The sequence below is a fragment of the Pleurodeles waltl genome, chromosome 7 (assembly GCF_031143425.1).
Source record: "Pleurodeles waltl isolate 20211129_DDA chromosome 7, aPleWal1.hap1.20221129, whole genome shotgun sequence".
Taxonomy (NCBI): domain Eukaryota; kingdom Metazoa; phylum Chordata; class Amphibia; order Caudata; family Salamandridae; genus Pleurodeles; species Pleurodeles waltl.
In genome coordinates, this window is record NC_090446.1 from 39849080 (window position 1) to 39875152 (window position 26073).

The 26073-nt window shown below is 43.1% G+C and overlaps 1 protein-coding gene across 2 annotated transcripts; it reads right to left on the minus strand.

Moving 5' to 3' along the window:
- Nucleotides 1-486: 486 nt before the first annotated feature.
- On the minus strand, nt 487-25370 carry LOC138303591 (beta/gamma crystallin domain-containing protein 2-like). Of its 2 annotated transcripts, XM_069242863.1 has the most exons (3): nt 25327-25370; nt 7399-7453; nt 487-3142 (listed from the first exon to the last, which is right to left on the minus strand). In XM_069242863.1, exon 3 carries the CDS (start codon nt 3096-3098, stop codon nt 1860-1862), a length of 1239 nt encoding a protein of 412 aa, XP_069098964.1. In that variant the 5' UTR covers nt 3099-3142; nt 7399-7453; nt 25327-25370; the 3' UTR covers nt 487-1859. The 2 variants fall into 2 exon arrangements, with proteins under 2 accessions (XP_069098964.1, XP_069098965.1); XM_069242864.1 differs by lacking the exons at nt 7399-7453; nt 25327-25370 and adding an exon at nt 4704-4739.
- Nucleotides 25371-26073: the final 703 nt, after the last annotated feature.

Below are 26073 nucleotides of genomic sequence, written 5' to 3' on the forward strand. Positions count from 1 at the left end.
CGCTGCTTAAGACATCCATGATTAGGTCTTAACATTTGTAAAGGAATCAGGAAAAATCAACTAGTGAGGTATAAAAAACCTCTGTGAAGGAACACACACAATAGTTGTATAAGAAGGGCCATCCAGAAGGATCTCTGCTATGGCTGAAACTCCTAGGACAGTGTCCTATTCTCTGGGTGTTTGTGTGAACTTATTTGTGGAATTTTGTGTCTTGTGTTTATTTCAAAGTGTGTATGTGTGTCTATGTGTCTATGTGTGTAGGCACCAAGGTTTTGCTGTGGTCATTTGCTGTGGATCTCAAGGAGGCACAATGCAGAGGCTCAGAATTGAATGTTTGCTAACTCTATTATAAGACCACTGTTTCTTGCAAACTTTACTCACTAAATGCAAGCAAGGCAGTATCCCCCTCAAACCACCCTGACTAAGGAAGATTATGAGGTTGCCATTATAGAAATCAGTACAAGCTGACACTGCTTTTAACTAGATTCATTTATTTAGGAGACCATAGAAAATGAAACGTACAATAAAGTAAAATTGATCATGACTTGTTTTATTTACTGGAGGAAAGCGTGCACCCAACATTAATCCTTAAGTAACCTTATCTTAATTCTAGGCTGATTAGAAAGCTGTCATTTGAGTTACTTGGGCAGATTTAAACAAAGCATTTACATAGTCTACATGTAACAGATTAATCAGCGATATTATGAGAAGTCATATTAAAAGTGAAAGGGATCATGACATTCATTAGAGCCTCAAAGAAATGTAACTAAATGAATGGACACTCTAACATATTAACAATGTAATGAAGCTTCTAGCTACAGTTCGCTAATAAAACACAAGGGCACAGATGTGCTAATCAATATTGTCCATCCAGAATCATTTATCTCATTTATTTACCCCCCACAGCCATAAGACTTAGCAACAAGCGTCCCAGATCAAAATGTAGAAATATCCAGTGTATTAACACACATTAACTGTTCAATCACTTATCAACAAACTAGTGCAAAGCATTGGGTCAAAGTTTGCCATATAAGAAGATTGTGCCCTGCAATTGTCACAGCAGTAATACTCTATAACACCATAGTGCAACAGTGCCTCTGTTTCTGGGGACGATTGCATATGTGCAAGAAGGTGTCCCTTCCTGCACATAAACAACCATTAATGGCATGTTGTTTTTTCTATGATGGGTGCACAGTGCAGCACACAGAAAAAGCAAAAATGAGGAAAAATAAAAGTAGTAATCCTAGTTGTGCCAATCTGGCCTTAATTTTTGGAACTGCCTTAGAGTTTACAATTTCTCGTAAATCTGGGGCGGCGTCAAAATGCAATGTATGTTGCAGTGAAACGCTCACAACACCCATTGCATGCCCCTTTCATGCAAAGAGATGGATGCTAAAGGGCCGTATTTACAAAGTAGCGTTAGGCCACAAAACGTGGTTAAATACTGCTTTGTAAATATGGAGCAGGGCATTGAGCCACCAGAACATCATAAAAAGTTCTGGTGGTGCATTGCCCTTGCAAATGAGGCCCATAGTGTGTATGTTCATACAGGAGCCCTGTTTACTTGACCTCCTTCGTAGAAGAGATGCAGTCATTGAAGCTTTCCTCTGCCCAATTTGGAACATCTCACTAAACATCCTATAGCATCCTTGGAAGTCAGGGTGTTCACAGGCCGTAATTGTGTTAGTTCATTTCGATTGCTGAATATTCACCCTCTTCTAGTGTTACCATTTTGCCCTCATAGTCTACATGTTTTTATGGGAGCCATGGTTGCCCAACCACCTTCACAGAAGAAATGATGTCATTGAGCTTTCCGCTGTCAAATTTGGAACATTTTGAGTAAGCATATTATGCCGTCCCTAAGCATCAGTGTGTACATGGACAAGGACTTTGTCTCTCAACATCCTAAGAGACGATACACATTCATTCATATCAATGCTTGAATACTCTCCCTCCTCTAGCATTTGAACTTTTCCCTTATAGTCTACCTGTTTGTACAGGACCCATGGTTGCCCAAACACCTTCACAGAGGAGATGCAGTTATTGAAGTTTTCCTTTACCAAATTTGGAACATCTTCAGTAAACGTTTTATGGCGACCCTGAAAGTTAGTGTGTTCATAGACAACGATTGTATTCCCACCTATCTTAAGAGAGGATACACAATCATTATTATCAATCAATGAATAATCTCCCTCCGTTAGTACTAGGATTTTTTCATTATAGTTTATATGTTTGTACAGGAACCATGGTAGCCCAACCACTTTTACAGAGGAGATGCAGTCATTGAATTTCTCAACTCTCAAATCTGGAACGTCTTGAATAAATGTCTTATGGTTTCCTTGGAAGTTAATGTGTTCATAGACAGTGATTGCATTCCTGACTATCTTAAGAGAGGATACACAGTCATTATTAGCAATCGATGAATAATCTCCCTCCTTTAGTACTAGGATTTTTTCATTATAGTTTACATGTTTGTACAGCAACCATGGTAGCCCAACCACTTTTACAGAGGACATGCAGTCATTGAATTTCTCAACTCTCAAATCTGGAACGTCTTGAGTAAATGTCTTATGGTTTCCTTGGAAGTTAATGTGTTCATAGACAGTAATTGCATTCCTGACTATCTTAAGAGAGGATACACAGTCATTATTAGCAATCGATGAATAATCTCCCTCCTTTAGTACTAGGATTTTTTCATTATAGTTTACATGTTTGTACAGTAACCATGGTAGCCCAACCACTTTTACAGAGGAGATGCAGTCATTGAATTTCTCAACTCTCAAATCTGGAACGTCTTGAGTAAATGTCCTATGGTTTCCTTGGAAGTTAATGTGTTCATAGACAGTGATTTCATTCCTGACTATCTTAAGAGAGGATACACAGTCATTATTAGCAATCGATGAATAATCTCCCTCCTTGAGTACTAGAATTTTTTCATTATAGTTTATATGTTTGTACAGGAACCATGGTAGCCCAACCACTTTTACAGAGGAAATGCAGTCATTGAAATTCTCAACTCTCAAATCTGGAACGTCTTGAGTAAATGTCTTATGGTTTCCTTTGAAGTTAATGTGTTCATAGACAGTGATTGAGTTCATGGTTGCCACCTACAGGGTTTCCAATGAGTTTCCTTTATTAAAACCTGTAAGACAAAGCACAGCCACACAGTGGAGAAACATCAAAGAGGGTAGTGTATCAACCTGTATCACATATTTTATTGGCTCAAAAGAAAGATTTTATAATCGAGGATGGTACCTATGTTTGGAAAAGGATTTGCAGAATAAGAACTTAAATTCCCAATAATTTAAATGCCCCACACATTAAACAGTTGGCTACTGCACGATTCAAAGGGTTAATAAGTATGCTAGTCCTGAGAATGAGATACATTATAGCATGAGGAGTTCCAGCTGACCAGACTTGATGGGCCCAAATACGTAGGCGACACCACTCTGACAAGGAGACAATTGATATTTACAATCACAGAAACACAGTTTGAGTCAACAGCATTTGCCCTCACAGTGAATGCATTCCTATCAAGGACATCAGACAAAAGTGGTTTAATCAAATCAAAAAACAAATCAAATGTTTTCTCCTTTCCTATAAAGCACAGATGTAAATGTGTACTGTGATGAGAGTATCAACATATCGATTTATGTGATTTCATGACGAAGTTTCTTAAATGGAAAGGGAACAGCCTGTGCCATTGTGAAGGTATAGCAAAAGTGTCAGGATGCCAAATAACAATATTTTGAGATAATGCAAAGAAGACAGTCAGCAAATTGAAGACATATACAGATGGGAATATTGCCAAAGTCATGAACAAAGAACAAAAGATGTGTTATCCAATTATCCTGGGGTATTCAGTTGAACTAGAATTTTGTTTTCAATACTGAGAAGATTTAGAGACACCATTTGTACCAAAATGTTTTAGATGTGTAGGGTTGGACGTCACTTGAACAAGACTGCAATGCATATATAATGTCTACCCAACGCAGTGCATTTGCCTACTCTGGAAACTCATGTCATGGATTACACACATAGGGCCTGATTTAGATTTTGGTGGAGGGGGTTAGTCTACCTTAAACATGACGGATATCCCATCCACCATAATACAATTCCTCTACAGCCTATGTAACTTGCCTTATGAAGGATGGGAAATCCGTCACATTTGTAACAGAGAAACTCCTCGGCCAAACTCCAAATCAGGCCCTTAGTCTTTTATTGTGTTAATACCATGCAGAGTAATTCACTCTGCAGGGCATGTGAGTTCATGAAACTGATGGCAAGATGTTGATTGCTGAAAGAGACATGTTTCAAAAAGACTCTGGAAAAATAAAATCCTCAGGAACTGAGACTGACAGTGACACATAACTATCTCTAATTCTGCAATCAAGAAAGTAACAATAATACACTACTCCTGTTCCTCTTCCAAAGCATTGTGTTTATCCAATTCACCTCACTAGAATATCTATGATTTTTAATATTGAGCACGCACTACCATTGATATCACTCACCATCAAGACCTCTGCTATCCACTAGCATATGCCTACATCAGTTTCACTGAGATTTCTGCCTGTGAATACGAGGAACTAATCAATGCCACTTGGACTTTAGCTCACCGCAAATATTAAATACATTCTCCTCTGAGCTCAAAATAAAGCCAAGGGTCGAAGTGAGTCAGTGTATTTGAACTGCTTACTGACCTTTACAAGGTATGATGAAATAGTCCTTACTAACACGTGATAAACTGCATGGAAACAGAATCAAGAATATATTGTCATCAAACCTGGCAATCAAAAATACAACATCTTGAATCATGTATTTTTGCAAGTTCATTCACTGTCAGTTTTACTTAAGAATTTCTTGACACCAACTATTCTGAGATTGTCTGATAGATCTCCAGCTGACATAAAGCAAAAGGGCATGAGCTGGTGATAAAAGCATCCTCCCTCGTTTCATTTCATTAGCCTAAGGCATGTACAGCCCTAAGGGTCAGCTCTAGGATGCTCTGTTGTGCTGTTGTGAGTGGTACAGATTCTTAGCCAGTAACAAAGAGAGTGATGCGCACTGAAGAACTGCCACCCACTACTGTCTACTTGAGATGGTTTACTAAAACGATACTGAAAGGAAGAAACTCAAGTTTCTATGTGGGAGGTTTGTGCAAGGAGTTGGGACAGCATAGGGCAGTCTTTGTCTATACCCCACATTTACTAAAGAAATATGATCGCTGGATTGGGAAAACAAAGGATGCATAATTACCAATAGACTTTTTTCAGTAAAGAGTCTAGAAGAGGAGAGAGAGTGCATCTGTTCCATCAAAAATGCTCTTTGTATGAGTAGCTAAGGTTCCCAAGTTTCATGACATCTTGGTAAAGATCACAATATGCTAGCACAGGCTCATTTTCAGGGAGCGACAGAGCCTCTCTGGGCCTGCCAATACCTACTGAGCCTTGCCTGCAAGTTAGGGAACCTGAGGAGTTGCAGTGAACGGAGGACAGCGCTGTTTTTGATAAACAAGGCTGAAATTGACATTTGTCATCCAGGCTATTTACCACATGCAACTCACCTTCTTTTGGAAGTTTCTTCCTGAACACTTTTTTGTGTTTATTATTTGAAAGCAATCTTTTTTATATCTTGGATACTGGCACTGCTTGTATTACCAACATCCTTGTTTTTTTGTGTCTGGTTAATGTGGCAAAAAAATCCCCAGGCCAACCAGTGATTGGTTTATTTCCTTTTTGCCCATAATAAGTATGACATTCCTAAGTAATTTATGTCAGAAGAGTGGAACACCTACAAAAAGTGGTGCAGCACAAAATTGTGTTTTATTTAATCATCTTTCTAGTGTGCTGGCTGATTGAAAAGCACTGAACAGTGTGTGATTTGATACAAAAAGAAAAGACCTAAGGAACCTTCATGAGGATAATTATGAATGTAAATCAGTATTGAGTCGGTAATTGTTATCAGTAGTGTAACAACATTGCCAAGGGCCCTGGTGCAAGAAAGAAAATAGCCATTTTGACTGCTGTTGTGGTAGTAAAATACAGTGATTGTTTGGGTTGCATGAGGCCCTCATGGTCCTGGTGTCACTGGACATACTGCGCCAATAGTAGCTATGCTCCAGTTTGATAGAAGGAGGCAATGGAGTGTAAAGAAGAGACAAAGCAGGCAAAGAGGAGAAAGACAAAAAGCAAAACTTAGTGAAGTATGAATGGGTGAGGCAAACTAAAATGATAAAGTGTGATTTTGCCTCAACCTCAAAAAAATGGAGTCAATTAATACACAGAAATCAAACAGAGACAAATGAGTGCAATGGAAGCCGACTAAGAGAAGAATGAAATAGAGAAATACAAGCACTTGTTAGGAAAGGGCTAATGAATAATTAAAAGTAGGCTGCAGGTGTGATTGGAGTATGAGAAAGAGGAAAGACCATAAGTCTAGACAAGATAGAACGAGAATGGAGATAAGGATGGCAGAAAAAAAGTCAACAAACACTCATGGCATTGCCTGAGAGTGGGCATTGCCTTTAACTTGATTTGTGGTCTCATACCAGATCTATGAATAAATCTACCCAGCTCCAGTTATATAGTGGAAGGCCAGCCAGACAGCCACTTCCTTAATATTTTCCAGACCTCTCTTGTCCTTCAGGGAAAGAAATTGGTATGCTTGTGAAGAGCGGGCTTCTGCATTGTGCGGCCCCATTGTCCACAGGCCAGAGCATGTGACAACTTTTAGGAGAGGCATTAAATACCTCACCATAATTCCTCTCCAACAATGGCTCTTTTATCAACCAAACACAGAAGCTTAACTGCGCATTTACCACTTAGTCCACTAGTGCCATTGTTGTCCACAGTTGGTTCATTCCTTGTCTTGGGGCCCTGCTACGGTAAACAAGTTGAGATAAGGAGCACTCTGAAGGGACAGCTTCATAATGTTTTTCAAAGTGCAACCAAATCCAGTACTAAACATACATTACTGCATTCCTCCTACAGCCGGGCCTCTTTATGATGCTCAACAAACTGTTGCCATCCATTACCTCCTTGTCCTCATCCGCCTGCCCCACTCCCAGTAATTTAATGCCTCTCATGGACAATGTTTATGCACTCCAAAAAGCGACACCCCTGGTGCCCATTAACACCAGTCGCCCTGAAGCGGGTATGGATATGTGGTCATTGATTATATGAATAGGCTGCAAAAAGGACAGAACAGATGCCTTTCAGGAAAACCATGTGCATGGATGCAGGCTGAATTCAGGGATGGTTCCAGAACAAGAGTAGGAAACAGGACCGCTCTTGCCAGCTTTGGTTGAGCTACACATGTGACAAAGTTCTTCAGAGACATATGGGATTCATTTAGCTTTGATTATTTGATATGTGTTAAAACAAAGCTGTTACTCACCGTTGCTTGTACTGTCCGCACTTGCAATTTCAGACTGTCTTAGCTCTGGGACTTCCTGTTAGAGAGAACATAGTGTCAGTGTGGACTGTCCTGGAAGTTTGGAGTTCTGTTCTCCCTAGCACAGCCCCCAGCTCTTGAGGTATAAAAATGCTGGGATTGAGAGTATCTTTTTGGCTCTATGTGGAAATCTTAAGAGGGGGCTGCTTACATGCTGTTGTTGTTCTTTTTGCACCTACAGTTTAACAGTCTAACTGATGGGACTCACTTGGGGAGAAAGCTCAGCAACCGTGTGAAGCTGCAAATTGCCCACTGGGATTGTTGGCAATGTTAAAGATCCTTCACTCTAATAATTTGGTACATATTGAGTTGTCCCTTAAAGGATAAGTGATCTGCAATTATTCCTTTAATAAGAGCTTCAAATGACGCTACCTTCAGGCCCCCATCTTGTTTAATCTCTTTGTTTAGTATTTATTATCAAGCTTTGCTGATACGTATTCTTTTTCTATAAATAAAGTTAACAGCCTTTTATTTGTGGATAATCTGAAAATGCTGGATCTGAATCAAATATGCTCAAAAGGGAAATTGATGCCTTGAGTGGGTATTGTTTGATAAACATTTTGGCGATTAATACAACTAAAACTATGATAAATGGATAAAAGAAGATATTTGTTTTGGGTATTTTGATTTTATGATAAACTTTCAAAGAACCTACGATGAGCATTGTAGACCTATACAAACTACAGTTCTTTATCTTTATAAATGCTTTTTTAAAAGACCTTGAAACCTTTTCCCACACATAGCAACAATTCTAACATTATAAGATCAAATTTAGGGGCAGATTTAGAAGGCCTTTGTGCCCCTTAGCACCACATTTGTGGTAAAAATGAAACTAATGAGCCGCTACCATAGCGCCATATTTAGAAGGGGGCAAAAACTAGGTTTGCTCCACCTTGTAAACCCTTTGCACCACATCATGCATAATATATACATGTTGTATGCAGAAATGGCACAATGGAATCTACAAGATTCCATTGAGCCATTTCTAGTGTCATTTTTAGTGCCTGCTTTCAGCAGGCGTTAAAGTGAGGCTCCTAATGATTTCAATGAGCCTCTTAACACAATACTGGATTGGCATCATTGTTTTATGCTAATCCAGAATAGCATTACAATAGCGTAACAAAAATGCTGCTATATCCCCTGATATTGTAAATACGATGCTACCATGATGGCATTAGGGAACACAGGGGGGCCACAAGAAACGTGGCACATAGTGATGCGCCACTTTCTTGTAAATATGGCCCTTAATACGTATCAAATTATACATAATAATCTTACACATAGTACAATAAAATATAATGATATTTCAAGAGATAAAAGTTGTACTTAAATCCTTGTAATAGAATTAGGCACAAGTAGGGCGCAAAATATAGTGGGTGTAATATTAATAATGTTCACACAGCACCAGAACAATAAAAGTGCAATATTCTTTGTTGTCAGATGTTATCACACATACTTGGAATTATGTAGTCTGTCCTAGGAGTCTGGTTATAATTTTGGCGCAGTACAGTTAGGTGCCACTTGTTTTACAACCTTGGTACAAATAGGCCAAACAGATTTGATATACTTGGCAATGGAAAAAAGTATGCACAGCTTATTATATGACCTACAAATTCTCAAAGCAAATTTTTATTATTGAATTCCTATACATCGGTAGAGGGGCAACACCCAGCATCTACATTTTCTTGCGTACACTTGGCAGAAAAACAGGAAGTGGTTATCAGCCTTGTCAGTTTCTGTTCACACTGGACAAAGCATACTGCCCTCTGGGGAACATCTCCATTTGCTAGTAAAAGGTGCAAGTTGTGGATTTCTTAGCCTAAATCTTATATAAAGAGATCTGGCGGGTAGATCTCATCAACAAACATCCACTTTTGGGGCATGCTTTAATGCTAAAAGAAGCTCTGTCTATCTACCATGATATGAAGGTTGGGATTCATTTAGCCCTTTCATTTTCCCAACAAAACAATTGTATTCTTTTGATGGAAAGAGAATTCATGGATGAGTGATCTTGCCAGAACTCAGACAGACCCAAGTATAAATGGTCTGTTTGATGTGCTTCAGACACATTAATATCACAACACTCTCAGGAATGCCTAGAATACCTCTCAGCCCCATCCTATAGGGCTCCAGCTCTGCGATTGACCACAGCATCAGCCAGTGCAGCCAGGACTTAAGTCTGACTAAGGTGGTCATTATTTGGATGTCCATATCCATTTTAAAGAAAACTAATGGTGTACCTTGAGGAAGTCTGCGTGCATCCCTCAGACATTTGTTTTCAGCTACCCCCAGGGGTTCTACATTACTATAGCCCCAACATTCAAATCCATAGGTTGCAGCAGCCACTGATTGAGCCCTCTGTAGGAGGCTGGACTGGCTTGTAGTGAGTACCAAGGGGTACTTGCACCTTGCACCAGGCCCAGTTATCCCTTATTAGTGTATAGGGTGTCTAGCAGCTTAGGCTGATAGATAATGGTAGCTTAGCAGAGCAGCTTAGGCTGAACTAGGAGACGTGTGAAGCTACTACAGTACCACTTAGTGTCATATGCACAATATCATAAGAAAACACAATACACAGTTATACTAAAAATAAAGGTACTTTATTTTTATGACAATATGCCAAAGTATCTTAGAGTGTACCCTCAGTGAGAGGATAGGAAATATACACAAGATATATATACACAATAGCAAAAATATGCAGTATAGTCTTAGAAAACAGTGCAAACAATGTATAGTTACAATAGGATGCAATGGGGAAACATAGGGATAGGGGCAACACAAACCATATACTCCAGAAGTGGAATGCGAACCACGAATGGACCCCAAACCTATGTGACCTTGTAGAGGGTCGCTGGGACTATTAGAAAATAGTGAGAGTTAGCAAAATAACCCTCCCCAAGACCCTGAAAAGTGAGTGCAAAGTGCACCAAAGTTCCCCTAAGGACAAAATAGTCGTGTTAGAGGGAGAATGCAAGGAAAACACAAATCAGCAATGCAACAACGATGGATTCCTGTCTGAAGGTACCTGTGGAACAAGGGGACCAAGTCCAAAAGTCACAAGCAGCTCGGAGATGGGCAGATGCCCAAGAAATGCCAGCGGTTGGTGCAAAGAAGCTCTTACTAGGCTGAAGAACTGTGAATACTGCAGGAACGACAAGGGCTAGAGACTTCCCCTTTGGAGGATGGATCCCCCACGCCTTGGAGAGTCGTGCAGAAGTGTTTTCCCGCCGGATGGATGCCAACAAGCCTTGCTACACGCAAATCGTGCGTTTGGCGTTTTTGGACGCTGCTGGGGCCCAGGAGGGACCAGGAGGTCGCAAATTGGACCTGCAGAGAGAGGGGACGTCGAGCAAGACAAAGAGCCCTCACTGAAGCAGGTAGCACCCAGAGAAGTGCCAGAAACAGGCACTACGAGGATGCGTGAAACGGTGCTCGCCGAAGTTGCACAAAGGAGTCCCACGTCGCCGGAGACCAACTTAGAAAGTCGTGCAATGCAGGTTAGAGTGCCGTGGACCCAGGCTTGGCTGTGCACACAGGATTTCCGCCGGAAGTGCACAGGGGCCGGAGAAGCTTGCAAAGTCGCGGTTCCCAGCAATGCAGCCCAGCGAGGTGAGGCAAGGACTTACCTCCACCAAACTTGGGCTGAAGAGTCACTGGACTGTGGGGGTCACTTGGACGGTGTCGCTGGATTCGAGGGACCTCGCTCGTCGTGCTGAGAGGAGACCCAAGGGACCGGAGATGCAGCTTTTTGGTGCTTGCGGTTGCAGGGGGAAGATTCCGTCGACCCACGGGAGATTTCTTCGGAGCTTCTGGTGCAGAGAGGAGGCAGACTACCCCCACAGCATGCACAAGCAGGAAAACAGTCGAGAAGGCGGCAGGATCAGCGTTACAGAGTTGCAGTAGTCGTCTTTGCTACTATGTTGCAGGTTTGCAGGCTTCCAGCGCGGTCAGCGGTCGATTCCTTATCAGAAGGTGAAGAGGGAGATGCAGAGGAACTCGGCTGAGCTCATGCATTCGTTATCTAAAGTTTCCCCAGAGACAGAGACCCTAAATAGCCAGAAAAGAGGGTTTGGCTACCTAGGAGAGAGGAAAGGCTACTAACACCTGAAGGAGCCTATCACAAGGAGTCTCTGACGTCACCTGGTGGCACTGGCCACTCAGAGCAGTCCAGTGTGCCAGCAGCACCTCTGTTTCCAAGATGGCAGAGGTCTGGAGCACACTGGAGGAGCTCTGGACACCTCCCAGGGGAGGTGCAGGTCAGGGGAGTGGTCACTCCCCTTTCCTTTGTCCAGTTTCGCGCCAGAGCAGGGGCTAAGGGGTCCCTGAACCGGTGTAGACTGGCTTATGCAGAATTGGGCACCTCTGTGCCCAACAAAGCATTTCCAGAGGCTGGGGGAGGCTACTCCTCCCCTGCCTTCACACCATTTTCCAAAGGGAGAGGGTGTTACACCCTCTCTCAGAGGAAGTTCTTTGTTCTGCCATCCTGGGCCAGGCCTGGCTGGACCCCAGGAGGGCAGATGCCTGTCTGAGGGGTTGGCAGCAGCAGCAGCTGCAGAGAAACCCCAGGAAGGGCAGTTTGGCAGTACCAGGGTCTGTGCTACAGACCACTGGGATCATGGAATTGTACCAACAATGCCAGGATGGCATAGAGGGGGCAATTCCATGATCATAGACATGTTACATGGCCATATTCGGAGTTACCATGGTGAAGCTACATATAGGTAGTGACCTATATGTAGTGCACGCGTGTAATGGTGTCCCCGCACTCACAAAGTTCAGTGAATTGGCTCTGAACAATGTGGGGGCACCTTGGCTAGTGCCAGGGTGCCCTCACACTAAGTAACTTTGCACCTAACCTTTACCAGGTAAAGGTTAGACATATAGGTGACTTATAAGTTACTTAAGTGCAGTGTAAAATGGCTGTGAAATAACGTGGACGTTATTTCACTCAGGCTGCAGTGGCAGGCCTGTGTAAGAATTGTCAGAGCTCCCTATGGGTGGCAAAAGAAATGCTGCAGCCCATAGGGATCTCCTGGAACCCCAATACCCTGGGTACCTCAGTACCATATACTAGGGGATTATAAGGGTGTTCCAGTAAGCCAATGTGAATTGGTAAAAATGGTCACTAGCCTGTCAGTGACAATTTGGAAAGAAATGAGAGAGCATAACCACTGAGGTTCTGATCAGCAGAGCCTCAGTGAGACAGTTAGTCACTACACAGGTAACACATACAGGCACACTTATGAGCACTGGGGCCCTGGGTTATCAGGGTCCCAGTGACACATACAACTAAAACAACATATATACAGTGAAAAATGGGGGTAACATGCCAGGCAAGATGGTACTTTCCTACACCCTCCAGGAGCAGATATATCTCCAAATTTACACCCCTCCAATATCACAACCCCTAGGAAATGTCTATGGGGATGTATTGCCATGAATTCGTTTTTATTGGCGTTTGTACCTAAACCATGGCTGGTGCATAAAAGACTGAACCTAACAAGGGGTGTCTCAAGTCCCTTTGGGGTTTTCAACACTAGAGATGTATCATCAGGGAACAACAGAGCAGGGATCTTGATGCCACCCTAGGCCAGATAGTAATTTTTGCAATCCTTTAGGAAATCATTTCAGCCATTTATAAATAACAAAAATAGGGTTGGGTGAGGACACATTATTGTCGAACCACTTTGTCAACCATTAATGTGTTAATCCCCATTAAGGCCCCATCTAACGTGAGCATAATTCTCATTGTGAAGATGTGCTATAATTTTCATTAGGGGTGAGAGCATCCCCAGATCTCTCAAGATAGTCCATAGTCTTTCCCTAGTGACCATATCAAATGCAGCCTTCACATCAATGAATACTGTACATAGGCCGCCTCTGTTTAAGTCCATTACTTTCCATTTGAGGATCTAGATTCTGAAGACATGATCGACAGTGCTTATCTTGGTATGGAGTCCTGTTTGAAACCAAGATAGCATCTTAATGTCCTCAATCCAGGTGTTCAATTGATCCAAGATTTGTTTGCTAAATATTTTTTGAGCAATGTCAATTTTGCTTATGAGACTGTAGTCCTCCAGGTCAGATTTCAGGCCCTTCTTGTAATTAGGCACAATGTCTGCTCCCTTCCAAGTTGAAAGGATTGGTGCACAGGCAATGATGGAGTTGGCAATTTGGTTTATATACAATGCCCAAAGATCTGACTCTGATTTGTACAGATCCTCAAGGATCTTGTCCGGGCCTAGGGCCTTGCCTGCTTTCAGTTTGCTGATAGCTCATTGTGGTTCTTCCAGAGAGAAGGATGTTATTAGGTTAGCTACCTCCCAAGAATACCTAGAGATGTCAACAAATGCAGTGACTAATTTCGTGGACGATGCCTCTCTTTTTGGCATGTCAGAATCTGCACTGGTAACATTGCCTGCACTGTAAAGGGATTAGAAATGGATATTTCAATCTTGGGGAATGATGTGGGACTCTGGTCTAATTGTTATGGTTTTGCCACCATGGCAGAGTGTGTGCCAGAACATGTCCCAATTCTTATTCCAGGCAACATCTAAAATATACCCTATACAGAAGTATCCCAATATGTCTTGGCCTGTTTAAGGGCCTCTTCATATTTAGTTCTGGCGGCCTGAATTTGGGTTGAGTGCCACTTGTAATAGTTCTTATCAGATGGGATTGCGATTCTCTAAACTCACTATACCATGTAAAAGCGGTGTGAGGGGATACATTTGGTGAAGCAAAGGTTCTTCAGGTTCTCAATTCATTTGGCATGAAGTTTCCCCACAGCAAGCAAAGCAAGTCTGAGGTCACCTAGTATATATAAAGTTGGGGTTAAGCGACAAAATAATTTACCTTAAGCAGCCTTATTGTTAACTACCATACCTCATCTATCATTTCTCTCATTATTAGTAATAACCAAATACCCATAGGGAAGCCCAGATCCAGTAGCAATATGGGAAGGGTTGAGAGCAGAGGGAAATGGTTGTTTTCATGCTGCGACAGAATGTCCATGTCAGTGAGGGCTGGTCATGAATAAAGAGTTAGGATCACATAGTCGATATTACTCAATTACATGCTCCTTATGAACATTTGTTTCGTTGTTAGTTCTGAAGCGGTATGGCCATTTTAGTCTTTTGTATGAAAGGATAGTGAGAGGTCTATCATCTGCAAACCGACCTTAGATGTAGATGGCATTGAAGGGCCAATCTCTTGGGGGATACCCCTTGATTGGTTTTTGTCATATGGAATGTCCCTTATAAGGGCTGAGGGCTTATGATCTTTCCTATGGAATGGGACTGGATCCCAAATTTCCTGAAACAAGATGTCATCGGCCTTGCCAATACATGTCCCCCTCCAGTCTTCTTGCAGCAATTTGCTCCTTAATCCCATTTTGTTCCATAATACTACTGTTAGGGTGGTAGCTCCTGAGGAATCCACTATCAAGGGCCTGTTAAGGCTCTTAATATTGCTGGTGAGATTAAATTATGCAGGTTGGAGGTATGAACATCATCCTCTCCTATATGGTTATTGAAGGCCTCTGTGAGTGGAGCAGAAGAACAAGTTAGAACCACACTGAGATTATCTAGAGTAGTCCCCTTATTTCAGCACTAACTAGTCCACCAGAAAGATTGTCAGCAGTTGTCCCTACTCAGTCAATAATGGACGTTTGGGAAATAACTTGTGGCCTCTCAGTTCTTTCTAGTATGTGATCGTAGTTTTGGGACGCTTATCAAATACACTGTCCTACTAAAGAGTGGGCTTGAATTGTGCAGTCCCTCACCATTACACCTCCCAAAGCGAGTTAGTAAATGGAAAGATTGAGTCAAACAATCAGAACATAAAAGGAGCCTGGGGGGTGTGGAGATGATAGAGTTATTATATGTAGAGGATCAAGGAATAATAGGGTCATTGTCCATTAGAAATCTGGGTCAAAAAAATCACACTTATGGACACTGAGCTCTCTTGGCTCTTTTGGTTTTGCTTCACACACTTCCTGGGGGGATCTAAGAAACCACTATGGCAGCCACTGGGTTTATGGTCGGTCTTGGGATAAGGGGGATACTTACACTTGGCTCCCTTGATTGGAAGGAATGAATAAAATCAGCTACCTGAGACAACCCTTGGTTCCAGCCTCGCTCGTAGGGTGGTTTAGAAATGGAACACTTGGAATGTGCCAGGAAAAGGACCCTGACAGCTAGCACACCTTGACCCATATTTATAAAAAAATGATGCATAACTGCGCTAGTGCAGTTGTGCGTCAAAAAATATAGCGCAAGCTAATGCCATTCTTTAGCGCCTGCCATGCGCCATATTTTTTTTAAAAACACGCAGTGACGCTAAGGACTGGCTAGTGTCTGAAAAAAGACACTAGGTGCTGGAGAATGGCACTGGGAAAATGGTGCTAATGAGGTAAAAATGATGCTGGACTGGTTGTTGCTAGTCAGTCTAGCCTCATTTTTGGCCCACTAGAGGTTGAAAAATAATGCCGGTCAAAGTTTTGACAGGAGCCAATAGCACAACCTCAATGTCCAACACAGGGGACAAGTGATCCCAGGACTTCCCCAACAAAACCAGTGCCAGCCCGGGGGCCCCATGTAAGTGGACCACAGTAGCACACAACACACATACACATACCTGGAATGGGCTCCCACCTCCTGTAGTGACCCTGTGGTATGGGTTGTTGTAATGCTGGGGGTTAGGGTGTGCCTCTATGTGCCCAAAACAGGGACACCATGGTAAACTCCATTGTTTTTCCCTAGGGAAACATGCCTAAAAGCACTTTATCGCCTGATCTGACCAGACATTACATTTTGGCACTAATCGGACTTAGCCTCAATTATTGTATCTGTTACCTGAGTGTGAGTCTTTTTATCTACGAGTGATAAGTATGGCTCTAGAGGGCTAGCATCATTTTTTGGACGGGAATGCCTAACTTGCATATCATTGTCGCAACGCAAGGTGAGTTGGCGCCTCCAAAAAATGACGATAACTCAGATATTTTGATCTTAGACGGGTCTAGCATCAAAATATAAATATGGAGTTAATTTAGCGCTGCTTTAACGTAAAAAAAAAATCACGCTAAGGCGGCACAAACTTTCCATAAATATGGGCCCTTGTGTCTTAACCCCTTCCCTGCCAGGCCTTTTCCCCCTAAGGTGCAAAGCCATTTTTTGGCTATTTGGGGCAGTTCGCGCTTAGGCCCTCATAATTTTTGGTCCACCTAAGCTACCCACGCCAAATTTGAGTCCTTTTTTTCCGACATCCTAGGGATTTTAGAGGTGCCCAGACTTTTTGGGTTCCCCTGAAGGAGACCAAGAAATTAGCCAAACTACAGCGTTTTTTTTTTTTTTTATCAAATGGGGAAAAAGAGCTCCAAATGAAGGCTTGTGGTTTTTTCCCTGAAAAAGGCATCAACAAAGGGTTTGAGGTGCTACAATCACCAGGATCCCAGCTTTCAGGAACAGGCAGAGTTGAATCAGAAAACCCAATTTTTCAACACAATTTTGGCATTTTACTAGGACATACCCCATTTTTAATATTTTTTGTGCTTTCAGCCTCTTTTCACTTAGTGCCTGAAATGGGTGTGAAACCAATGCTGGATCCCAGAAAGCTAAACATCTCTGAAAAGTAGACAAAATTCTGAATTCAACAAGGGGTCATTTTTGTAGATCCTACAAGTGTTTTTCCTACAGAAAATTACAGCTGATTTAAAAAAAAATGAAATTGAGGTTAAAAAACAGCCATTTGTCTCCAAGTTTTACTCTGTAACTTTCTCCTCCGATGTCAGATTTTTTAAAGCAATATACGTTATGTCTGCTGGACTCTTCTGGTTGCGGGGATATATAGGACTTGTAGGTTCATCAAGAACCTTAGGTACCAAGAGCTAATAAATGAGCTGCACCTTGCAATGGTTTTCCATTATATACCGAGTACACCGCAATTAATTTGCTGAAATGTAAAAAGTGAAAAATAGGTATCAAGAAAACCTTTGTATTTCCAAAATAGGCACAAGATAAGGTGATGATAAGAAGTGGTTATCTGCACATCTCCAAATTCCGGGGTGCCCATACTTGCATGTGAATTACAGGGCATTTCTCAAATAGACGTCTTTTTTATACACTGTCTTACATTTGGAACGAAACATTGTAGAGAAAGACAAGGGGCAATAACACTTGTTCTGCTATTCTGTGTTCCTCCAAGGCTCTTGATAAAAATGGTACCTCACTTGCGTGGGTAGGCCTAGTGCTCCCGATAGGAAACACAACATGGACACATCATATTTTTACATTGAAATCTGAAATGTTTTTTGCAAAGTGCCTAGCTTAGATTTTGGCTTCTAGCTCAGCCGGCACTGAGGGAAACCTACCAAACCTGCTCATTTTTTAAAACTAGACACCTAGAGGAGTCCAAGATTGGGTGACTTTAGGGGCTCTGACCAGGTTTTGTTACCCAGAATCCTTTGCAAACCTCAAAATTTGGCCAAAAAACACTTTTTCCTCCAATTTCGGTGACAGAAAGTTCTGGAATCTGAGAGGAGCCACAAATTTCCTTCCACCCAGCATTCCCCCATGTCTCCTGATATAAATGGTACCTCACTTGTTTGGGTAGGCCTATCGCCCGCCACAGGTAATGCCCCAAAAAACAACGTGGACACATCACATTTTCCCAAAGAAAACAGAGCTGTTTTTTGCAAAGTGCCTAGCTGTGGATTTCGGCCTCTAGCTCAGCCGGCACCTAGGAAAACCTAGCAAGCCTGAGCATTTTTTGAAAACTAGACACATAGGGGAATCCAAGATGGGGTGACTTGTGGGGCTCTAACAAGGTTCTGTTATCCAGAATCCTTTGCAAACCTCAAAATTTGGCCAAAAAAACAGTTTGTCCTCTCGTTTAGGTGACAGTAAGTTCTGTAATCTGAGAGGAGCCACCAATGTCCTTCTACCCAGCATTCCCCCAAGTCTCCCGATAAAAATGTACCTCACTTTTGTGGGTAGGCCTAGTGCCCACGACAGGAAATGCCCCAAAACACAATGTGGACAGATCACATTTTCCCAAAGAAAACAGAGCTGTTTTTTGCGCAGTGCCTAGCTGTGGATTTTGGCCTTTAGCTCAGCTGGCACCTAGGGAAATCTAGCAAACCGCCACATTTTTGAAAGCTAGACACCTAGGATCATCCAAGATGGGGTGACTTGTGGGGCTCTGACCAGGTTCTGTTACACAGAATCCTTTACAAGCCTCAAAATTTGGCCCAAAAAAATGTTTTTCCCTTCATTTCGGTGACAGAAAGTTCTGGAATCTGAGAGGAGCCACAAATTTCCTTCTACCCAGCATTCCCACAAGTCTCCTGATAAAAATGGTACCTCGCTTGTGTGGGTAGGCCTAGTGCCCGCAACAGGAAATGTCCCAAAACACAATGTGGACACATCACATTTTTCCAAAGAAAACAGAGCTGTTTTTTGCAAAGTGCCTAGCTGTGGACTTTGGCCTCTAGCTCAGCCGGCACCTAGGGAAACCTAGCAAACCTGCTAATTTTTTAAAACTAGACACCTAGAGGAGTCCAAGATGGGGTGACTTGTGGGCCTCACACCAGGTTCTGTTACCCAGAATCCTTTGCAAACATCAAAATCTGGCCAGAAAAACAAGTTTCCTCTCTTTTTGGTGACAGAAAGTTCTGGAATCTGAGAGGAGCCACAAATTACCTTCCTCCCAACATTCCCCCGAGCCTCCCGATAAAAATGGTACCTCACTTGTGTGGGTAGGCCTAGCGCCCACGACAGGAAATGCCCCAAAAAGCAATGTGGACAGATCACATTTTCCCAAAGAAAACAGAGCTGTTTATTGCGCAGTGCCTAGCTGTGGATTTTGGCCTTTAGCTCAGCTGGCACCTAGGGAAATCTAGCAAACCGGCACATTTTTGAAAACTAGACACCTAGGGGCATCCAAGATGGGGTGACTTGTGGGGCTCTGACCAGATTCTGTTACCCAGAATCCTTTGCAAACCTCAACATTTGGCCCCAAAAACACTTTTTCCTCTCATTCCGGTGACAGAAAGTTCTGGAATCTGAGAGGAGCCACACATTTCCTTCCACCCAGCATTCCACCACATCTCCTGATAAAAATGGTACCTCATTTGTGTGGGTAGGCCTAGCGCCCACAACAGGAAATGCCTCAAAACACAACGTGGACACATCACATTTTCCCAAAGAAAACAGAGCTGTTTTTTGCAAAGTGCCTAACTGTGGATTTTGTCCTCTAGCTCACCCAGCACCAAGAAAACCTAGCAAACATGTGCATTTTTAAAAACTAGACACCTAGGGGAATCCAAGATGGGGTGACTTGTGGGCCTCACACCAGGTTCTGTTACCCAGAATCCTTTGCAAACATCAAAATCTGGCCAGAAAAACAAGTTTCCTCTCTTTTTGGTGACAGAAAGTTCTGGAATCTGACAGGAGCCACAAATTACCTTCCTCCCAACATTCCCCCAAGCCTCCCGATAAAAATGGTACCTCACTTGTGTGGGTAGGCCTAGCGCCCGCGTCAGGAAATGTCTCAAAACACAACATGGATACATCACATTTTCCCAAAGAAAACAGAGCTGTTTTTTGCAAAGTGCCTAGCTGTGGACTTTGGCCTCTAGCTCAGCCGGCACCAAGGGAAACCTAGCAAACCTGTGAATTTTTTAAAACTAGACTCCTGGGGGAATCCAAGGTGGGGTGACTTGTGGGACTCTAACCAGGTTCTGTTACCCAGAATCCTTTGCAAACCTCCAAATTTGTCAAAAACACTTTTTCCTCTCATTTCGGTGACAGAAAGTTCTGGAATCTGAGAGAAGCCACAAATTTCCTTCCATCCAGCGTTCCCCAAATTTCCCCCGATAAAAATGATACCTCACTTTTGTGGTTAGGCCTAGTGCTCGCAAAAGGAAATGCCCCAAAACACTATCCTGATACATCAAAATTATCAAATACAAAACTATCTGTTTTCTTTTGAAGGGGGGGCACCTGCGTTTTTGGTTCTAGGCTCAGCAGCCATCTAGGGAAGGCTACCAAACCCAGACATTTCTGAAAGCTAGACACCAGAGGGAGTAGGCACCACCCCACTATATATATAAAAAAAAATTGTTCCTTGCCATCTAGTAGACTTTCTGCCCCCCGGGGAGTGGATCGGGGGTAATTGTCTCATCTGGTGGGCAGAACAACTTTGGCCTCATTTGTTTGTGATGGGGGTATAGCCATACCCCCACCCTCTTATTTAAAAAAAAAAAAAACCTTCCCTGGTCACTGGTGGGCTTTCTGCCCCCCTTGGGGCAGATGGGCCTTCCAAAAATAGCCCAATCTGCCTCCAAGGGGGGCAGATATGCCCAACAATAATGTGACCCAATGGGGAGTGACCCTTGCCCAGGGGGCAGCCCCCAAACAAAACACGCACATTCAGACACACCAATCCCTGGTGTCTAGTAGTTTCTGCCCCCCTTGGGGGATGATTGGCCTAACAAAAATAGGCTGATGTGCCCCCATGGGGGCAGAAATGCCCTAATTACAATTTGCCCCCCTGGGAAGCGACCATTGCCTAAGGGGTTGCTCCCCATACAATAAAAACATAAAGTAAATAGAAATATATATATATATCCCTGTGTCTAGAGGTTTCTGCCTCCCTGGAGGCAGATCGGCCTAATTATATTAGTCCGATCTGCCTCCAGGGGGGGCTGAAAAGGCCTAAAAATATTTTGCCCACCCCTGGGATCAGCCCTTGCCCAAAGGGCCGCTTCCTTTATACGTTAGTATATAAAAAAAAATACCTGGTGTCTAGTGGCTTCTGCTCCCCTTGGGCGAAGAACAGCTGTTAGGCCGATCTGCCCCCGGGGGGGGAGAAATGGCCTAAAAATAATTTGGCCCACTGGGGAGCGACCCTTGCCTAATGGGTTGCTCCCCACTTATATAAAAATATATATATATATATATATATATATATATATATATATATATATATATATATATATATATATATATATATATATATATATATCTTTGGTGTCTAGGGGTTTTCTGCCCTCGGGGGGCAGAAATGGCCTAAAAATATTTTGCCCACCCGGGGAGCTGCTCTTGTCCAAGAGGCCTCTCCCCTTATGCATAAGGATTATAAGCTCCCTGGTGTCTAGTGGTTTCTGCCCCCTGGGCTGATCGACCTAATTATATTAGGCTGATCTACCCCCAGGGGGGCCAGAAATGGCCTAAAAATATTTTGCCCCCCGGGGAGTGGCCCTTGCCTAAGGGGCCACCCCCCTTATGTGTAAGGATAATAAAAAAAAAACGTCCTGGTGCCTAGTGGATTCTGCCCCCCCAGGGGCAGGTCGGCCTAATTATATTAGGCCGATCTGCCCCCAGGGTGGGCAGAAATGGCCTTAAAACAATTTGGCCCCCCACAGAGCGACCCTTGCCTAAGGGTTCGCTCCCCACACATAAATAACAAAAAAAAAAGAAATTATCCCCTGTGTATAGGGGGGGGCAGAAATGGCCTAAACATTATTTGACCCCCTGGGGAGCAGCACTTGCCCAAGAGGCCGCTCCCCTCATGTGCATTTCACCCAAAAAAAAAAAAAATCCCTGATGTCTAGTGGGCATTTCTGCTGCCTGATCACATCGCAATCGGGCAGCAGAAATGCTTGCAGAGACATGAAAGGCCTTTCCCTTCCTTTCATGCCTCTGCCGGTCCCCTCCTCCCGAGCGGAAGAAAAATGCTTTTGCACGGTATTGTGTGCTTACATCATCAGACATCACAGGGGGGTTCGGGGGGGTCGAAGGGGAAGTGATTCCCCTTCCAGCCTTGACCTGGGGGGTGGCCCTCGGGGGAGCAGTAGCGCTTCCCCCCGGGCCGGCAACCGGAGGTAATGGTTCCGTCCGTGGCGCCTAAGAGGCGCAGCCACAGACTTAACCATTACGTCCCTGGCCGGCAAGGGGTTAAATTTATGATCTCAGCCCTCATAATGCAAGGTTTCTTGATTGTTCCCATAAACTTATTAGGACTTACCAACTGAGGATTGCTGACCGATTGTAGGCTCCCCCATATCTCATGGATTATGTGAAGCTAATGAAGAAGTTAGTACAGAATACTGTTGGTTCTTTCAGGACATGGGTTTCTGTGTGGGTTTGAGCTTTGGGAGCAGAAGCCTCACTGCCCCTGGCATTAGGTTCCCAATGTTCTAGGGCAGAATTATTGCTATCCGGGGGGATTTGCTTTTGTTTTTGGGACCCTTTTTCTCGAGTAGTCAGGGTACTTTTAGGGACATATTTACAAAATAATGATGCAGCCTGGCACATTAGGAATGTGCAACAATGCCTTGTAGTAATAGCAATATAAATCTTCCCTGTGCTTTCTTCATCACTGACACACAATTGGCAGCCTAGTACCAACGCAGGCCATGGTGCAAGGTGGCTGCATCGCAGAGCTGATTGTTTATGTGCAGGAAGGGACATCTTCCTGCACATAAACAATCATTAATGGTGTTTTTCTCCTTCTATGAGTGATGCAGAATGCAACACACATAGAAAGAGGAAAAAACAAAGAGAAATAAAAAAAAAAAATCCTCATTGTGCAACTTTACACTACCACTGGGGTGGCTTAGGAATCTGAGGCATGCCCATCCTTGTAAATGTAGGAATGCACCAGATTCCATGGGTGTTGACTGGGATCACCCACAGCAACACCCATGGAATGCCCCTTTCACTCAGAGTAATGCATGAAAGTGGGCCATATTTGCAAGGACATGAAAAGCTGTGCAAGGTTGCTTTGCCTGGCCCTGTAAATATGGACCAGACCATTTCACCACTGGAGTGTCAAGAAAAGTGATGCTCCAGTAGGGCTAGGAGCTTGTAAATATGCCCCTTAGTTTCTTGGTGCGTGAATTTGTTAAATGTGATTTATTTGGAAATAAAATATGTGAGGCTTCCCTAATTGTTTTCATTACTTTCCCTTTCCCTATTATCTTTAATAAATAATCACTATTTTATCAATAACGTGAACAAAGGACCTATTGATGGTGAATTAAGAAAGTGAGCAGAACAACACTGTGGTACCTTATTCTCCCACTGCAGGTCACAGATAAATGTACAAACAAAACTATAGTGGCACCAGCTTACAGTTTCTAAAGTGTCTTATCAGTGATGGTTAGTTGCAAAGTAAGCTGCTCAGTGGAGCTACCCTGTTTGTTCTAAGTGCCCAGTTGAATAAGCAGGCCAAAGTCTGTGCCCTCCCTGTGGCAAAAAAAGAGAATGCCTTGAGGAGTCAGTGTTTGTTGGAGCTGGGCTCACAAGCAGGCCCACTAGGTGATGGCTCATGAATAGTACAGAAAAGAAAGAGAGAGGAAAAAGTATCTTACAAAATTTGACAGCCAAGGGGATGGTCCAGCTCAGCCTCTTATGGGCTCTGACACGTCCAGACAGGCCCACTCTTGGACTGGTCTTTGTCAGGAATGGACTTGGGTACATCCGACGCTACGGGAGTTGGGGTGGTGGTTACATGACACCCCATTAGATTTCCATTGCAGCTGTTGCAATTGCTTTAGGTACATGTGCATGCCCATTCAGCAGTATTTGGTTAAGGTGTGAGAACACGGCTGCATTGTTTAAAGTCGGGCATGTTTGTTAGGGAAAACTGAGGGGAAGTCAAAGCACAGCAGCGGTCGTGTTTCATAAGGGCGGAAGAATAGCACCCCTGAGCTGAGAGTGAAGGAGCCATGAAAAATAAAGTGGTAGTAAAACAAATTTAGTACTATTTTATATTTCATACTGGAAACAGCTGAGTGTAGGGCTGGCAGCAGGGAGAAACAGTGTGCACTTCAGTTTAAAGTCCTTGTGATGGCCAGCATGACATGTGCCATTGAAACACTCCTACCCAAGCTGTTTTAGATAGCTGGGTGGAGGTGAAACGCAGGTATCCACGACCTGAAGGAACATTGAACCAGCATGCTCTAGCCAATCCTGATGCACCTCTCATGCTTCCTGAGCACCAGGATTGGTGATGGGATGGAGGGGATGGAGCGGACATGGATGAGGTTCTGGGAGCCTGCTGCTTGTGCTGGAGGAGCTACCGACTGCCGAGTTGAAGAGGAGCAGTGGATAAGTAATTCTTTGTTTATTTTGATTTTGATTGAACTCATGAGAGGCACTGTGAGAAAACCCTCCAGCCTCAACTCCAGAGCTCTCAACTGTGGCCCGTTATAAAATGGACCATGATTGAGAACTTTGGCCTTGAGCCTTAGGGCATTGCTGTGTTTTCTTTCTTACCAGTGCCTGTCAATGGGTTAAATATTCTCCTCACCAGTGTTCTTTGCTGCAGGCTGCCACTGTAGAACAGTTGATTTCACCAGATAATGAAAGAGGCAGCTTAAAGGGATAGGTATCTGACACATAAGGAGTGGCAATGTAGAAGAGTTAGGGGGGAGTAAGGGACATGGGGAAGAAGAGAGGGAAGTCAATGTTTAGGCAATTAGATGACAACAATGGGGATTAAAAAGACAGCAAAAGTTGTAAAGATGAAAGATGCTGTAAAGGGTGGGTGAAGCTGGGGTTTCTAACAGTGGGATGGTTTAAGGTATAAACAGTGGATAGGAGAGGAGGTTTAATTATTTATGAAATACATTGTCATAGATTGTTATAGCAGGTGTGGCTCATTAAAGTTGACTCTTTCACACTATGGAATCATTTACACTGCCACACCTAAACCACTGCTCACTTCAGGTGACCCCTGCTGTATTATGCAGGCACTACTAAAGGCAATAAGGCAGAATTATAGAACGAAAGTGGTTGTTTTCTCTTGTGCTGTCCTTGGCCTTTTGCAGTATCTTACTGCCAAAGTTTACCTATCTGCACTTACCTGTAGAGATCTTGTGGTTGTCGTCCACTATCCTGGGGTCTAAGTGCAGCACTCACTGTTTCAGGAGTCCTGTTTTATAAGATGCTAACTGATGACACTTGTTGGCTTTAATTATGCCCGGGGGCCTGAGAAAAGCAAACAAGATGAGCATAAATTATTTACTGCTGAGTTGAGCATGTGGGGACGCTACCAAACATCATCACACCTTTTCTCCTTTAACAGTTCTCATTAACAGCTCTCGTGTGTGATCAGGTGTCGCTCCCCCACCTTCTGTGATATGCATAATCTACAAAGTGAAGTTGGCACACCTCTCAGTAGTCATCACACCCAGATCATGCTGCTGCCTTTTTCTCCTCAGAAATAGCAGAGAAGGCCTTTAAAACTATAACACCTATACCTAATTCGAATCCTTACTCTACACATAGAACTCAAGATAAAAAACTGTATATAAGTGTAAACTAATCACTTTTCAATGCTTCACATTTTCTGTACTTTGTTATGTGAGTTTTGGTGGGGTACGTGGCTATCCTTTAAACTAGGTATTTCAAAATATACCTAATATTAAACACTGTAAACAATGCATTTGAATTCTGGCTTGCAGAGCCTTCAGTGTGACAGCACTAGGACCCCAACAGAGCAATCTCAATAGCTCAGTATGATATTGGGGGCCCTCAATATTCAAGTTTTACTACTACTTTCTGTATTAAAAATTTGTCTAAACAAGAATTCTATAATATACAGGCACTC